This window comes from Tachysurus vachellii, chromosome 16, assembly GCF_030014155.1.
Source record: "Tachysurus vachellii isolate PV-2020 chromosome 16, HZAU_Pvac_v1, whole genome shotgun sequence".
NCBI lineage: Eukaryota > Metazoa > Chordata > Actinopteri > Siluriformes > Bagridae > Tachysurus > Tachysurus vachellii.
Genome location: NC_083475.1, coordinates 1148982 through 1166296, shown reverse-complemented (window position 1 = coordinate 1166296; position 17315 = coordinate 1148982). Strand labels below are relative to the sequence as shown.

Here is a 17315-nt window from a genome sequence, read left to right as displayed (position 1 = left end):
AACTTTAGACCACCCTTTTCATAAGCATTCATAATAACCGTTTTATTTATATAATGCATTCTTTACTTTGCATACTTTGCATTCTTTTTATCAAGATGTAAAGCCAATGCTGCATAAGTTAATCGAGACATAGCCTCTGCCTTGGTAATCAGAATTCGACCCCTTAACAAAAGATTCCTTATAAGCCAATGGTTTAAAATTCTTTTAGTTTATTTCAATTATAGCATCAAAATTAATTGAACATCTTCTATGTTGATCTTTAGTGATTAACAATCCTAAATACTGAATTTCAGTTTTTATGGGAATATTAAGGTAAGAAGTCTCAGAACATTCCTTGATGGCCAAAAGCTCACATTTATTCAGATTCAGAAACACACCAGATGCCCTTGAGAACTCATCAACCAAATCTATAGCTACAGAAATCTGGCTTTCATCTTGAACAAAGAGTGTTGTGTCATCCGCTAATTGAGTTACTTTTAATTCTCTATCAATAATTTTAATGCCTTTCATCGGACTTGAAATAATGTGAGCTGAGAGAAGCTGACTCACTAACAGAAAAAGATCTGGTGATACAGGACATCCCTGCCTAAGTCCTCTAGATACCGAAAATCTTTGGTGAGTTGGGTAACGTGCACCAACGGGCCCCAACGACAAGCGCTTTGAGTACTATTAAGTTTGTTGTTTTATTGATATACAAAAGCATTGTTTTACACGTCCTTTTATTTAATTTGAGGGCCTTACGATTGATATGTTTGATGTTCAGGTGTTATATTTCTGGGAATTTGTCTTGAAGCTGCAGTCAAACTATTGCAGGAAATAATTAATAAATTCTTATTTTGGTTCTATGTTTTATAACTGGGTGTAGTGGCAACTCGTACACATACACACACACACACACACACACACACACACACATACAGTTTAGGACATTGTACTGTTACTGTATTTTCATGTTCTGGTGATATACATTACACACTGCTCACTACCAGTAAGTGTAGTAATCACCAGTGGAGGCACCGCGCTACTGAATATTAATCGAGTTACTTTGTTAGCCACCTCAAATACTATTACCGGGTTGTATTGTAATTCTACTTAAGTACAGGGTGATCAGCCAGTTCACCATCCCACCGCTGAGAATCCAGGATCCTGTTGTGCCACTGCTATACATATTGTAGGTTAACCCTAAATAACTAGCTAGTCAGGTGGTATTAGCTGTGGGCCGTTGTTGTCTGTTGTTTATTTATGTGTAAAATAAAATCTGTACATTGTATCTGAGGACTGAGGAGATGTAACTACCAGACTAACACTTATCACTGTGTTAATGAGTAGTATGTGAATGTGGATTTAGATGAATGAGGACTTCCTGTTTTACAGATCTGATTTATTTGCCACAGATTTGATCAATAATGTTAAATTGTTAACTGCTAAAAGAAGCTTTTCTTTTCTCTTCTCATGTCTAAAATCTTCTAAAACTGGATGTGATTTAGTCATCAGTGAAAGCTTTTTGAAGTGATTTATTCATTTAGACGACTAGTTAGTTAGTTTTCTTACAAAAATACTAGTTGTGGATTTAAGGTTGTTTAGCTAAAAAAGTTTACATGTGTAATTGTAGTAAAGATCTTTACAGTGAAATAAAATGTAAAACTGAAATAATAAAATGATCTGCAGCACAAAGTTACATTCATGTTTCTTACATTATATGATGACAAACAAACAAACAAATAAATAAATCTGTGTTTTCAGGTTTCTGTAAAATTCTTGTGTGTCTGTGATCAAAGTGATTAAACACTAGAAATGTCCCTGTGTACAACCAGTGAAGAGTGTGTCATTGTGTCTCTATACAGGTTGTATAATTGTGGTGTCTCAGATGAAGGCTGTGCTGCTCTGACTTCAGCTCTGAGATCAAACCCCTCACACCTGAGAGAACTGGATCTGTCCTATAATAAACTAGGAGACTCAGGAGTGAAGATTCTCTCTGCTGTACTGGAGAATCCTCACTGTAAACTGGAGACACTGAGGTAAGATCATATATTAAAACATTAATAATAAATCATGGTCTAATCTTCATCCAGGTCGTAATAATAGATAAACACATTGTGTATAAATAAAACACAGTCACAGTTGTTCTTGTCAATACTGAATAAACCATTTACACTTTCACAGTCTGGGTTTAAAAAATACACCAATGAACTAACAACTTCTCCAAAAACTAATTAGAGTCTGACCCTGTTTTAGGTCTGATTACTGACAGTCTGATCTTCTCAAGAAAGATCTGTTCATGTGAACTTGGATTAAAACAGAGATTTTGTTGAGATGTGAAGCAGAGAAAAGTTACAGAAAACATTTACATTAATATTTTATTTCTCACATACACAACCATACACAGTACAACATGTAGTGAAATGTTTTTAAACTGTCTGTGATTTAAACATAAAATAAAATAGAATAATAAAAAGGAAAATGGAATAAAAATAGAATAGATGTAACAAATAGAAATGTAAGAATCAGTTTAATGGAGTAGAAAAATAAATGTGAATATGGATCAGTGGCAGAACAATGTGAGTGTTTTAATAAAGTTCAGATGTGTTAAATACTGTAATATATGAAATATGTTATGTGTAAAATAAAATCTGGCTGATGTATCAGTGTTGTGTATGAAAGTCCAGAAAAAGTCCAAGTTCTAGTCTTATGTGTTGTCCTGGTCTCTAAAGTGTGTGTTACTCAGTCCACAATAATACACACTGTCTACAGTCAGGGTCGACACTCGAGCCCCAGTAAAATGTTCCTGATAAATCAGTGTCTGTTGATGTAGATTACAGTAGATATGTCTGAAAATAGGCTTCGTCTTCATCAAACATTAATATTTACATCATGATTTAAAACATGAAGACTGATTGTAATGTTAGCTGAAGTGAAAATATCCTGTACCCTTTAGTCATAAGCTCCTCCCATCATAATACCACCCTCACGTTATGCCGCACCCCCTCACTGTGCTCCACCCCATGTTGTGTCCTGCCCCGCCCCCTCACTGTACCATTCTTCTTTACTGTACCCCCTACCATGACACGCCCCCTCACTGTGCCCCGCCCCCTCACTGTGCTCCTTTTTTCACTTTTCTCTGTAGAAATGTCGACTTGCAGTCAGATGATAATTAATAATCCCACATTGTATCTGAGGACTGAGGAGATGTAACTACCAGACTAACACTTATCACTGTGTTAATGAGTAGTATGTGAATGTGGATTTAGATGAATGAGGACTTCCTGTTTTACACATCTGATTTATTTGCCACAGATTTGATCAATAATGTTAAATTGTTAACTGCTAAAAGAAGCTTTTCTTTTCTCTTCTCATTTCTAAAATCTTCTAAAACTGGATGTGATTTAGTCATCAGTGAAAGCTTTTTGAAGTGATTTATTCATTTAGACGACTAGTTAGTTAGTTTTCTTACAAAAATACTAGTTGTGCTTCCAGTATAGCCATGAAGGCATGAGGTCGATGGAAGAAGGGCTCCCAACCTACATTTTCAAACTAAACTTGTTACATGCCATACAGTGTCAGTCATTGCTGATATCCGTGTTTAGAACATCGCTTGGTGAATTATGAGTCACATTAAACAGAAGCAACCGCACTCCTCAGCCCCACCGACCACGAGAGCTACTGCTAGCATTGCCGGTAAGTTGGCAGCCATAGCCGCTACCTCCAATCTCGAAAAACAGACCATGACAGAAACTTTTGAATCTGTCTCCATGAACCAACTGATTTCTGAATTAACTAAACATTAGTTTAATATAACTTAACATTAGTATCAGGGAAGACATTTCTGACTTGATTCGGGAATCTATTGGTCCTATACAAAGCTCTGTCAATGCACTGAGAGAGACTGTCGATGGCTTTCAAGGCCGCTTGGCCGCGACAGAATCCCTGGCTGGGGAGAATTTCGAAAAGCTGGCAGTGGCCGAAAATACAATAAAAACTTTGCAAGCGCAGAATATATCTCTCCTTGACCGCGTTGAAGATTTGGAGTATAGATTGCGATGGGCTAACCTGAGGATTGTGAACGTTCCGGAAGGGAGCGAAAACGGTCATGATCCCGTTACGTTCATTGCCGAGATGCTGCTAGAGATGACAGGCACGGAAGTCTTCAACAAGCCACCAGCACTTGAGAGAGCGCATTGATCACCTGGTCAAAAGCCAGCTGATGGCCGTAAACCACGTCCATTTGTGGTGTGCTTTCACAGGTTCCAAGAAAAGGAGCAATTACTGCGATGGTCAAGGCGACATGAAGCGAAATACAAGGGGAATCCAATCAGAATCTACCCGGATCTCAGCGCTATCCTGTCAAGGAGACGCGCGTCTTACAATGGCATTAAACAATCACTCTACCAAAAGAACATTCGATTTCAATTGCTCTGCCCGGCTCGTCTGAGAGTGACTTTTAATGAAGAAACTTTCATATTCAATACACCGGAGGAGGCGAAACAGTTCTACGATCAACGTATCAATGTTTAGGATTTCCTGGACTATTTATTTAATTATTTTCTACGTTCAATGTCTCCCTTTTGAGCCGAGGATGACGGGTAATTATTTTATTTTTTCTTGAGATGGTGGAGAAAGGTTATAGACACTTTCCTTTTTCTTTGTGGCTTCGAAAATATTCTGTTGTTCTAAACCTAACTCAAACAAGCTGATGGTTCTGGACATAGCCTGATACTTCACTGAGTTAAGACTTTATTCACAAAAAGCGTTGTAACGCACTGAGAATGATTCATAAGGGTAAAGGTTGGAATAGTTTTAAGTCAGTTGAGGGATTACTGGGGGTTTGATCATAGGGGCCTGCAATTTGTCTCTGTTCTTGAGGTAAATATAGGAAAAGGTCAGTGTTTTCTGGGTTGGGATGGAAACTGCCAAGTGTTTTTTTTTTTTTTTTCTTTTTCTTTTTCTTTTCTCTCTCTCTCTCTGTCTCTCTCTCTTTACTTGCCTGTCATGCATCGGAGACGTGGCCTTATTCATTATTCTTTTCTAACCTAAATATTGATTGTGTGATTCAAATAGTACAGGAGGGTCTACCATTCGATTCACTAGTTGGAATGTTAAAGGTATGAATGGGCCATGTAAAAGAGCTCGTATTTTTGCTCATCTTAAAAAATTGAATACTGAAATAGCATTCTTGCAAGAAACACATTTACAGGTAGCAGATCATATAAGACTAAAAAAAACATGGATTGGTCAAGTCTTTCACTCCCACTTCAACAGTAAAGCAAGAGGAACAGCGATTTTAATACATAAGAAAGTACAGTTTTATCCTTCCAAATGTGTTTCAGATCCTCAGGGTCGTTTTGTTATTGTAACAGGTGATTTGTTTCACACCCCTGTCACCCTGGTATGTGTCTACGCCCCCAATTGGGACGATGTTAATTTCATTCATAAATTAATTTCACTTTTACCCAACTTAAACTCACATCGATTCATTTTTGGCGGGGATCTGAATTGTGTTATTAACCCAATCCTAGATCGTTTGAATCCGAAAACTATGCTCCAGTCTAAAATGTCCCAAGCTCTTTCTACTTTCATGGCACAAACGGGCTGTCTGGATCCGTGGAGATTTTTATTCCCGCAAAAGAAAGAATTCTCTTATTTTTCCCCTGTCCTTTCTTCATATTCAAGAATAGACTATTTTTTTTATAGATAAAACGTTACTTCCTTTAGTGGAAAATACTCAATATTCAGCAATTATAATATCAGACCACGCACCATTACTTCTTGACCTACGTTTTACTCAGCTTTGCACACAGCACCCTACATGGCGATTAAACTCTAATCTGTTGGCAGATAAAAACATATACTGTATCAGTGTTCCACAGACATATATCAGTGGCGATAGATAACTTCTTGCTCACAAATGATTCAGAAATGGTATCACCACTGACTTTATGGGAAACATTTAAAGTTGTCATTAGAGGTGAAATTATATCTTATTCTGTATCCAGTAATAAAAAGAGAAATGCAAAACTAAAACAGCTAATTGATTCGATAGAAGAATTAGATCAACGACTCTCTCTATCCTCTTCCGAAGAACTGCTTAAAAAGAGAGTGGAAATTAAAGCTCAATATGATCAGATATCAATTGAAAAAACCCAACAAAATCTGCTTTGGTCTAAAGGTAATTTTTATGAACATGGGGAAAAAGCGGGCCGTTTATTATCACATAAGATAAAGTGTCAATCAGCTTCCAGATTAATTCCACAGATTCGCAACACATCACAACAACCGACAGTGGATCCTAAAGAAAGTAATGAAACTTTTAAAACATTTTATTCAAATCTATATACTTCAGAATTTCATGGGGATATAACAGGCATGTCAGCCTTTTCGAATGACCTGGATATCCAGACTATTAATCCAGATCATAAAGAAAGATTAGAACAACCATTTGAGCTGCAAGAAATTTTAAATTCTTTTAATGCAATGCAAAATGGCAAAACCCCTGGCCCCGACGGTTATCCTGTCGAATTTTATAAAGCTTTTGCTCCCAAATTAGCCCCGCTTCTCCTGAGAATGTTGGAGAATTCTTTAAACAATACGGAATTGCCACAGTCTCTCACAGAGGCATTTCTTACACTCATTCTGAAGCCTGGAAAAGATCCACTAGAGTGCAATTCCTACAGGCCAATATCTTTGCTAAATGTTGATGTTAAAATTCTTGCCAAATTGTTGGCCTCTAGAATAGATACTATTATACCAGAAATAATATCCCCGGATCAGACAGGCTTTATTAGGGGTCGCCACTCATTTACCAACTTAAGGAGACTTCTTGGTATTTTGTATTCTCCTGCATCCAGGGAGGTCCCAGAGGTGGTGGTATCCCTGGATGCAGAGAAGGCATTTGATAGAGTGGAGTGGAGCTATCTATTCGCAGTATTGGAAAAGTTTGGTTTTGGCCCAAAATTTATATCCTGGGTCCAATTACTGTATTCTAACCCTAAAGTATCTGTTATAACAAATACAATACGTTCACAATTTTTCCCAATACTAAGGGGCACAAAACAGGGTTGCCCTTTAAGCCCTCTTCTTTTTGCATTAGCAATAGAGCTGCTTTCCACTATGCTTAAATCCTCGCAGTCTATACAGGGCATTGACTGAATGGGGATGGAACACAAGGTCTCTTTATATGCGGATGAACTTTTGTTATACATTTCAAATCCAGTAGAAAACGTCCCAAAAATAGTGCGGAAACTATCCATTTTTGGCAACTTTTCAGGATACAAACTTAACCTTTCTAAAAGTGAATGTTTCCCGATTAACCCTCTTGCTTTACAAATTAAAGCTGCATCCCTCCCATTTCACATCTCTCAATTTGGTTTTAAATATTTGGGAGTTCATATTACTCGTACTTTCTCAGGTTTATATGCAAAAATTTTTTTACCACTCATTAGTAATATTAAGTCTGACCTTCAGAGATGGGATGCATTGCACTTGTCTCTAGCAGGCAGAGGGAATTGTATAAAAATGAATATATTACCTAGATTCTTATACTTATTTCAGTCACTTCCAGTTTTCTCCCAAAAACATACTATCCTACATACTACTATACTATTCCGTTCCATAAATAAACCCATACTATCATTCTTGTGGGGGGGGAAAGAACCCTAGAATTCGTAAGGAGCTTCTCGAAAGGCAAAGGCCCCAGGGAGGCTTAGCTCTTCCTAATTTTATGGGCTACTACTGGGCTGCAAATCTCCAAAAAATTATTTGTTGGTATAATTCCCCAGAGGTTGTTTGGTGTAAGGCTGAGGCAAATACTTGTATTTCTACATCGCTTTCTGCTCTAATAACAATGAAGCTTCCATTCTCTCCCTCTAAATACTCATCGAGCCCAGTTGTACGTTCCACACTTAAAATATGGTCACAGTTTAGACAAAGGCATAAACTCAGCAACTCTTCTATGCTAAGCCCTCTCTGTAATAACCATTTGTTTCCAGCTGGTAAAATAGATCACATGTATGCACAATGGCAGAGGATAGGCTTGGCCAGGTGTAGTGAGTTTTATATAAACAACACATTTGCCAGTTTTAATGACCTTTCAGAGAAATTCCAACTGTCACAGTCCAACCTATTCCGTTACTTTCAAGTCCGACATTTCATTCAATCTCAGAGCTCAACTTTTCCTGACTTACCACCTACTTCACTATTGGATAAAATTCTACTTCTCCTACTTCTCTTAAAGGTCAAATTGCAGCAATGATTATGTCCTCAAATGATTTTTTAATTGACAGAATAAGAGGTGAGTGGGTAAAGGACACAGGAGGGGAAATACCTGACGAAATTTGGGACGAGGCTCTTAATAAATGGAGTAAATGGATCAGCCTCTTGTGCACGCCTCAGCCTTATACAACATAAAGTCCTCCATCGTGCCTACTACACAAAATGTAGACTTTCAAAAATTTACCCAAATGTTGATGATTTATGTGATCGATGTAAAGGTAGACCATTTTCATATGTTTTGGGCTTGTGAAAAGTGACTATTGGACATGCATATTCAAAACATTAAATGAGGCCTTTAGTTTGAATATAAAACCCAGTGCTGAAGTTGCTATTTTTGGAGTACCAGAACACGGAGTATTACTGACAAATAAAGTAAAAAATGTTATTGCTTTTGCCACCTTATTAGCGAGAAGAAGAATATTATTGGAGTGGAAGTCAGCAAGCTTGCCTAAAGCCTCAATGTGGTTATGTGATCTAAAATTAGAGAAAATTAAATATTTAATGAAAAGATCTGTCCAAAGATTTTATAAGACATGGCAACCCATGATTACATATTTTGAGAAGATGAAGACTCTCCCACTCACTGATCAATGTTAAATATTATCACCAATTGGAGTTTTGTTAATTGTGTACGGACCACAAACATGTCAGGAAACTTTTATTATTGGCTATGTATTTGTGTATATTTTTATTTATATGTTTATTATTTATTTATTTATTTATATTATTTTATTTTATTTATTTATTTTTATTATTAGTATAATTATTGTGTTAACCTTTATGTAATGTATGGTTAATTACTTTGGCGGAAAGGGCTATATAGGGGGGGAAAAGCTATAACTGAAACTGTATCAAACTTTTTGTTAATGCTTTGAAAAATTTATAAATAAATGTTTAAAAAAAAATACTAGTTGTGGATTTAAGGTTGTTTAGCTAAAAATGTTTACATGTGTAATTGTAGCAAAGATCTTTACAGTGAAATAAAATGTAAAACTGAAATAATAAAATGATCTGCAGCACAAAGTTACATTCATGTTTCTTACATTATATGATGACAAACACAAACAAACAAATAAATAAATCTGTGTTTTCAGGTTTCTGTAAAATGTGGGCCTGTGATCAAAGTGATTAAACTCTAGAAACACCCCTGTGTACAACCAGTGAAGAGTGTGTCATTGTGTCTCTATACAGGTTGCGTAAGTGTGGTGTCTCAGATGAAGGCTGTGCTGCTCTGACTTCAGCTCTGAGATCAAACCCCTCACACCTGAGAGAACTGGATCTGTCCTATAATAATCTAGGAGACTCAGGAGTGAAGAGTCTCTCTGCTGTACTGAAGAATCCTCACTGTAAACTGGAGACACTGTGGTAAGATCATATATTAAAACATTAATAATAAATCATGGTCTAATCTTCATCCAGGTCGTAATAATAGATAAACACATTGTGTATAAATAAAACACAGTCACAGTTGTTCTTGTCAATACTGAATAAACCATTTACACTTTCACAGTCTGGGTTTAAAAAATACACCAATGAACTAACAACTTCTCCAAAAACTAATTAGAGTCTGACCCTGTTTTAGGTCTGATTACTGACAGTCTGATCTTCTCAAGAAAGATCTGTTCATGTGAACTCAGATTAAAACAGAGATTTTGTTGAGATGTGAAGCAGAGAAAAGTTACAGAAAACATTTACATTAATATTTTATTTCTCACATACACAACCATACACAGTACGACATGTAGTGAAATGTTTTTAATCTGTCTGTGATTTAAACATAAAATAAAATAGAATAATAAAAAAGAAAATAGAATAAAAATAGAATAGATGTAACAAATAGAAATGTAAGAATCAGTTTAATGGAGTGTAAAAATAAATGTGAATATGGATCAGTGGCAGAACAATGTGACTGTTTTAATAAAGTTCAGATGTGTTAAATACTGTAATATATGAAATATGTTATGTGTAAAATAAAATCTGGCTGATGTATCAGTGTTGTGTATGAAAGTCCAGAAAAAGTCCAAGTTCTAGTCTTATGTGTTGTCCTGGTCTCTAAAGTGTGTGTTACTCAGTCCACAATAATACACACTGTCTACAGTCAGGGTCGACACTCGAGCCCCAGTAAAATGTTCCTGATAAATCAGTGTCTGATGATGTAGATTACAGTAGATATGTCTGAAAATAGGCTTCGTCTTCATCAAACATTAATATTTACATCATGATTTAAAACATGAAGACTGATTGTAATGTTAGCTGAAGTGAAAATATCCTGTAACATTCAGTCATAAGCCCCGCCCATCATAATACCACCCCCACATTATGCCCCACCCCCTCGCTGCGCTACACCCCATGTTGTGTCCCGCCCCCTCACTGTGCTCCCTATTTTCACTTTTCTCTGTAGAAATGTCGACTTGCAGTCAGATGATAATTAATAATCCCACATTGTATCTGAGGACTGAGGAGATGTAACTACCAGACTAACACTTATCACTGTGTTAATGAGTAGTATGTGAATGTGGATTTAGATGAATGAGGACTTCCTGTTTTACACATCTGATTTATTTGCCACAGATTTGATCAATAATGTTAAATTGTTAACTGCTAAAAGAAGCTTTTCTTTTCTCTTCTCATTTCTAAAATCTTCTAAAACTGGATGTGATTTAGTCATCAGTGAAAGCTTTTTGAAGTGATTTATTCATTTAGACGACTAGTTAGTTAGTTTTCTTACAAAAATACTAGTTGTGGATTTAAGGTTGTTTAGCTAAAAAAGTTTACATGTGTAATTGTAGTAAAGATCTTTACAGTGAAATAAAATGTAAAACTGAAATAATAAAATGATCTGCAGCACAAAGTTACATTCATGTTTCTTACATTATATGATGAACAACAAACAAACAAATAAATAAATCTGTTTTTTTAGGTTTCTGTAAAATTCTTGTGGGCCTGTGATCAAAGTGATTAATCACTAGAAATGTCCCTGTGTACAACCAGTGAAGAGTGTGTCATTGTGTCTCTATACAGGTTGCGTTTGTGTGGTGTCTCAGATGAAGGCTGTGCTGCTCTGACTTCAGCTCTGAGATCAAACCCCTCACACCTGAGAGAACTGGATCTGTCCTATAATAAACTAGGAGACTCAGTAAAGAAGCTGCTGTCTGATCTTAAGGATGATAAACATTACAAACTACAGACACTGAAGTGAGTAATGACCTTTTAATAAAAGTTTAACCTCATTATCATTACACATTGATACACATTACATTTCTCTTCAATAACTTTCAGATTATCAGGTTAGAAAATGTCACTATATTCTGTTTAATCAGAATTTTTCTAACGATTCTCTTTAATGCTGTTTTGTGTTCAGTAAAGTGTGTTGATGTAAAATTCATGTGAAGGCAGAAAACAGGGATTCAGACAGTCTACAAAAAGTCACCAATGAGTTGATGAGAGTGATTGTTAATGAACATTGTGTCTTCTGTCATTCCTGTAAAATTCACCTGAGTTTGTTCTTAAAGTCTGAACTTAAATATAAATGTAGAACAAGATCTAAATGACACAGTAGTGTTTGTTATTTAAAGCTCCTGTGATTGGATAAGAGCAGTGATGTGATGGGTAAAGATCTGCTCATTATCCTGTTAGAACTTGTGGAAGTTCTCATTTGTTCTAGTTAAATGTTAGAACACAGATGTTAGTAAGAATGAAGAAATGTTGAATGATTCATTATAAACAGGAGATGATAATGTTTCTGTTGGAGCAGAGATGATTACATGGTGTTGATCATGAAGTACCACAGTCCACTTTGTGCTGATTAATTCACATGTTTTTCTTTCATATTCAGGGTCTAATGAATATCTGTGTGTGATGAAGACTCCAGTGTTCCTGCATTACCATGATGGAGAATAGAGAACATGTTTATTAACACATCACTCATTTAGTTCTAACACATTAAACACACTCAGAGACGTGAGAAGTGTGTGTTCATCGTGTACAGTGAATCAGACTAAACACAATTCTACACTGTTTATAATGACCTCTGATCCCTGGATAAAATTCCCTGGACCTCAATCCCATAAAAACCTGAGGGATTATTTGTAACAGCAGGTGAAAATCCACATGAACTCGAGCTGAACCCTGTTCATTTTACTGTTTGTGTGATTTATTATTTGTTTATTATTGTGATATAATTTACACTTTTTACACATGTATACTTATAGCTATATTACTGGGTACATAACTAAATTATATTGTATAAAGGTACTTAAAATGTCTTGTATAAATACATCATACATTTAGAAGGAATAAAATACATAAATACGATGTCATTATTTTTGTTGTGTAAAATTAATAGTCTAACATTCTGTAGAAAAACTATTTTTGTTCTTCAAATATATAATCTATATAAAATATAGTTCTACAAAAATAAATGTAAGTCTAACACAATATATAGTTACAGAATGTATTTCTGAAGAGAAACATGTTTTTAATAAAAATAAATCACTATAACATGTAGGGTTAACATTATAACACAACGTTGCTGAGTTAAAACAACTCACACTGGATCAGTCCACATTGTACCCAGTGCTGGAGTTCAGAATTGACCCAAACTGGGTTATGTTTAATCTCAGTCATTTTAGACTGCACCTTTATGAGGAGACTCACCTGGGAATGATTCTATGTCTATTATCATTATATATATATATATATATATATATATATATATATATATATATATATATATATATATATATATATATATATATATATATATAATAAAGTAGACATGGAATGGCTGAAATGACAAGTGTGATGAAATGGCTGAAACATAAACTTACTTTCAGGACAAATATCCCACATGAGGTGGCATCTTCCTGACAACAGTGTGCATCTGTGCTGGATGCCCACCTGGATATATGGCAGCCTTGTTTTCTGATGAAGGCCCTAAAAGTAAAAATATGCCAATTACATGTTTACACATATTGGTTCCCCTTTTGCTGATAAAACAGTTGTGACCCGTCGAGCATAAACAGCAGGAACTTCTTCAGCAATTTGAGCTACAGTAGCTCGTCTGTTGGATCGGACCACACAGGAAAATCAAGGAGGCAACGAGCCTCGGCCACCCATCAGCCTGTCGCAAGTTCACCACTGTTCCTTTGTTGGATCACTTCTGATAGATACTGACCACTGCAGACCAGGAAACCCCACAAGAGCTGTAGTTTTGAAGATGCTCTGACCCAATCGTCCTTCTAACCTTCTAACACAACAACTTTGTGGACAAAATGTCCAATTGCTGCCTAATAAAGTATATCCTACCCACAAACAAGTGCCATGATGAAGAGCTATTCAGTGCAGTTCATTCACCGACGACAATGTTACAATGTCATTGTTATGCTTGTCTGTGTTTATGGATTCGATGGTTACCTTGTGGACTGCAAACACTGTTGGAGTTTTTTTTAATTATTTCCCAGGGGACCCAAAATAAGGCTTCTTCTTTCCGAAGGAACGATTGCCTATAGAAATTGTTATTACTCATATATTCCTTCACATCTATTGGTTATATTCTAAAAGAAAACAAAAAAAAACAGCCAATGTCCAGTGCCCAGGCTCATGGACAAAGTAAAATAATATAGTATTTTGTTGGATCACACTAAAAACAATGTACAAAATAATTTAATACAATACACTTAAAAAGGCCCCCTCCTCGAACCGCCACCTTATTGTGGTGGAGGGGTTTGCGTGCCTGAATGATCCTAGGAGCTATGTTGTCTGGGGCTTTCTGCCCCTGGTAGGGTCTCCCAAGGCAAACAGGTCCTGGGTGACAGGCCAGACCAAGAGCGGTTCAAATACCCCTTATGAGTGGTTTAAAAACAAGGTCCGTGACGTCGCCCGGTATGGCGCAACCGGGGCCCCACTCTGGAGCCAGGCCCGGGGTTGGGGCTCGCATGCGAGCGCCTGGTGGCCGGGTCTTACCCCACGGGGCCCGGCCGGGCTCAGCCCGAAGGAGCGACGTGGGGCCGATCTCCTGTGGGCCCACCACATGCAGGAGGGACCGTAAGGGGCTGGTGCAATGTGGATTGGGTGGCAGTCGAAGGCGGGGGCCTCGGCGACCCAATCCCCGGACACGGAATCTGGCTCTAGGGACATGGAATGTCACCTCGCTGGGGGGAAAGGAGCCTGAGCTGGTGCGGGAGGTTGAGAGATACCGACTAGAGATAGTTGGGCTCGCCTCCACACACAGCTTGGGCTCTGGAACCCAACTCCTTGAGAGAGGCTGGACTCTCTACTACTCTGGAGTTGCCCGCGGTGAGAGGCGGCGGGCTGGTGTGGGCTTGCTCATAGCCCCCCAGCTCAGCAACCATGTGTTGGAGTTCACCCCGGTGAACGAGAGGGTCGTTTCCCTGCGCCTGCGGGTCGGGGATAGGTCTCTCACTGTTATTTGTGCTTACGGGCCAAATGGCAGTGTAGAGTACCCGACCTTCTTGGCGTCTCTGGAAGGGGTGCTGGAAAGTGCTCCAACCGGGGACTCCATTGTTCTACTGGGGGACTTCAACGCTCATGTGGGCAGCGGCAGTGACACCTGGAGGGGTGTGATTGGGAGGAACGGCCCCCCCGACCTGAACTCGAGTGGTGTTCTGTTATTGGACTTCTGTGCTAGTCACAGTTTGTCCATAACGAACACCATGTTCAAGCATAAGGGTGTCCATCAGTACACATGGTACCAGGACACCCTAGGTCGGAGGTCGATGATCGACTTTGTGGTTGTTTCATCTGACCTCCGGCCGTATGTCTTGGACACTCGGGTGAAGAGAGGGGCGGAGCTGTCAACTGATCACCACCTGGTGGTGAGTTGGATCCGATGGCGGGGGAGGAAGTTGGACAGACTTGGCAGACCCAAACGTACTGTGAGGGTCTGCTGGGAACGTTTGACAGAGTCTCCAGTCAGAGAGAACTTCAACTCCCACCTCCGGCAGAGCTTCAACCAGATCCCGAGGGAGGTTGGAGACATTGAGTCCGAGTGGACCATGTTCTCCGCCTCCATTGTCGACGCAGCCACTCGGAGCTGTGGCCGTAAGGTCTCCGGTGCCTGTCGTGGCGGCAATCCCCGAACCCGGTGGTGGACCCCGGAAGTAAGGGATGCCATCAAGCTGAAGAAGGAGTCCTATCGAGCCTGGTTGGCTCGGGGGACTCCGGAGGCAGCTGATAGGTACCGGAGGGCCAAGCGAGCTTCAGCCCGGGTGGTTGCGGAGGCAAAAACTCGGGTCTGGGAGGAGTTTGGTGAGGCCATGGAGAAGGACTATCGGTTGGCCTCGAAGAAATTCTGGCAAACCGTCCGGCGCCTCAGGGGGGGGAAGCAGTGCCCTGCTCACACTGTTTACAGTGGGAGTGGGAATCTGCTGACTTCGACTGGGGACATCCTCGGACGGTGGAAGGAGTACTTCGAGGTTCTCCTCAACCCCACCGACATGTCTTCCATTGAGGAAGCAGAGGCCGAGGGCTCAGTTGTGGACTCGTCGATCCCCCAAGCTGAGGTCACTGAGGTAGTTGAGAAGCTCCTCAGTGGCAAGGCACCGGGGGTGGATGAGATCCGCCCTGAGTACCTCAAGTCTCTGGATGTTGTGGGGCTGTCTTGGTTGACGCGCCTCTGCAACGTCGCATGGAGGCTGGGGACAGTGCCTCTGGACTGGCAGACTGGGGTGGTGGTCCCTCTGTTTAAGAAGGGGGACCGGAGGGTGTGTTCCAACTACAGGGGGATCACACTCCTCAGCCTCCCCGGAAAAGTCTATGCCAGGGTACTGGAGAGGAGAATTCGGCCGATAGTCGAACCTCGGATTCAGGAGGAACAATGCGGGTTTCGTCCCGGTCGTGGAACACTGGACCATCTCTATACCCTCGCCAGGTTGCTGGAGGGTTCATGGGAGTTTGCCCAACCAGTCCACATGTGCTTTGTGGATCTGGAGAAGGCATTCGACTGTGTCCCTCGTGGTGACCTGTGGGGGGTGCTCTGGGAGTATGGGGTCCGGGGCCCTCTGCTAAGGGCTGTCCGGTCCCTATATGACCGGAGCAGGAGTTTGGTTCGCATTGCCGGCAGTAAGTCAGACTTGTTCCCGGTGCATGTTGGACTCCGGCAGGGCTGCCCATTGTCACCGGTCCTGTTCATTGTCTATATGGACAGGATTTCTAGGCGCAGTCGGGGGCCGGAGGGAGTCCGGTTTGGGGACCACAGGATTTCGTCTATGCTTTTTGCAGACGATGTTGTCCTGTTGGCTTCCTCAAATCAGGACCTTCAGCGTGCACTGGGACGGTTTGCAGCCTAGTGTGAAGCGGCGGGGATGAGAATCAGCACCTCCAAGTCCGAGGCCATGGTTCTCAACCGGAAAAGGGTGGCTTGCCCCCTTCAGGTTGGTGGGGAGCTCCTGCCTCAGGTGGAGGAGTTTAAGTATCTTGGGGTCTTGTTCACGAGTGAGGGAAGGATGGGGCGGGAGATCGACAGGCGGATCGGTGCATCTTCTGCAGTGATGCGGTCGATGTACCGGTCTGTTGTGGTGAAGAAGGAGCTGAGCCGCAAGGCGAAGCTCTCTATTTACCAGTCGATCTACGTTCCTACCCTCACCTATGGTCATGAGCTTTGGGTCATGACCGAAAGGACAAGATCCCGGATACAGGCGGCCGAAATGAGTTTCCTCCGCAAGGTGGCTGGGCGCTCCCTTAGAGACAAGGTGAGGAGCTCGGTCACCCGGGAGGAGCTCAGAGTAGAGCCGCTGCTCCTCCACATCGAGAGGAGTCAGCTAAGGTGGCTCGGGCATCTGTTTCGGATGCCTCCTGGACGCCTCCCTGGGGAGGTGTTCCGGGCATGTCCAACCGGGAGGAGGCCCCGGGGAAGACCTAGGACACGCTGGAGGGACTATGTCTCTCGGCTGGCCTGGGAACGCCTCGGTATTCCCCCGGAAGAGCTGGATGAAGTGTCTGGGGAGAAGGAAGTCTGGGCGTCCCTGCTTAGACTGCTGCCCCCGCGACCCGGCCCCGGATAAGCGGTTGAAAATGGATGGATGGATGGA

The 17315-nt window shown here is 40.4% G+C and overlaps 1 protein-coding gene across 11 annotated transcripts in view; it reads left to right on the top strand.

Annotated features, from left to right (window-relative positions):
* LOC132858818 (NACHT, LRR and PYD domains-containing protein 3-like) overlaps window positions 1–17315 on the top strand; it is an 86742-nt gene that overhangs the window by 27394 nt on the left and 42033 nt on the right. For 3 of the 11 annotated variants that reach the window (XM_060889304.1, XM_060889297.1, XM_060889295.1), the window contains 4 exons: window positions 1845–2018; window positions 9457–9630; window positions 11287–11460; window positions 12101–12584. In XM_060889304.1, coding sequence (XP_060745287.1) covers window positions 1845–2018; window positions 9457–9630; window positions 11287–11460; window positions 12101–12107 — 529 coding nt within the window. In that variant the 3' untranslated portion in view covers window positions 12108–12584. Of the gene's footprint in view, window positions 1–1844; window positions 2019–9456; window positions 9631–11286; window positions 11465–12100; window positions 12585–17315 lie in introns of those variants that run through there. The other 8 variants (XM_060889303.1, XM_060889298.1, XM_060889296.1 and 5 more) reach the window with 6 other exon arrangements.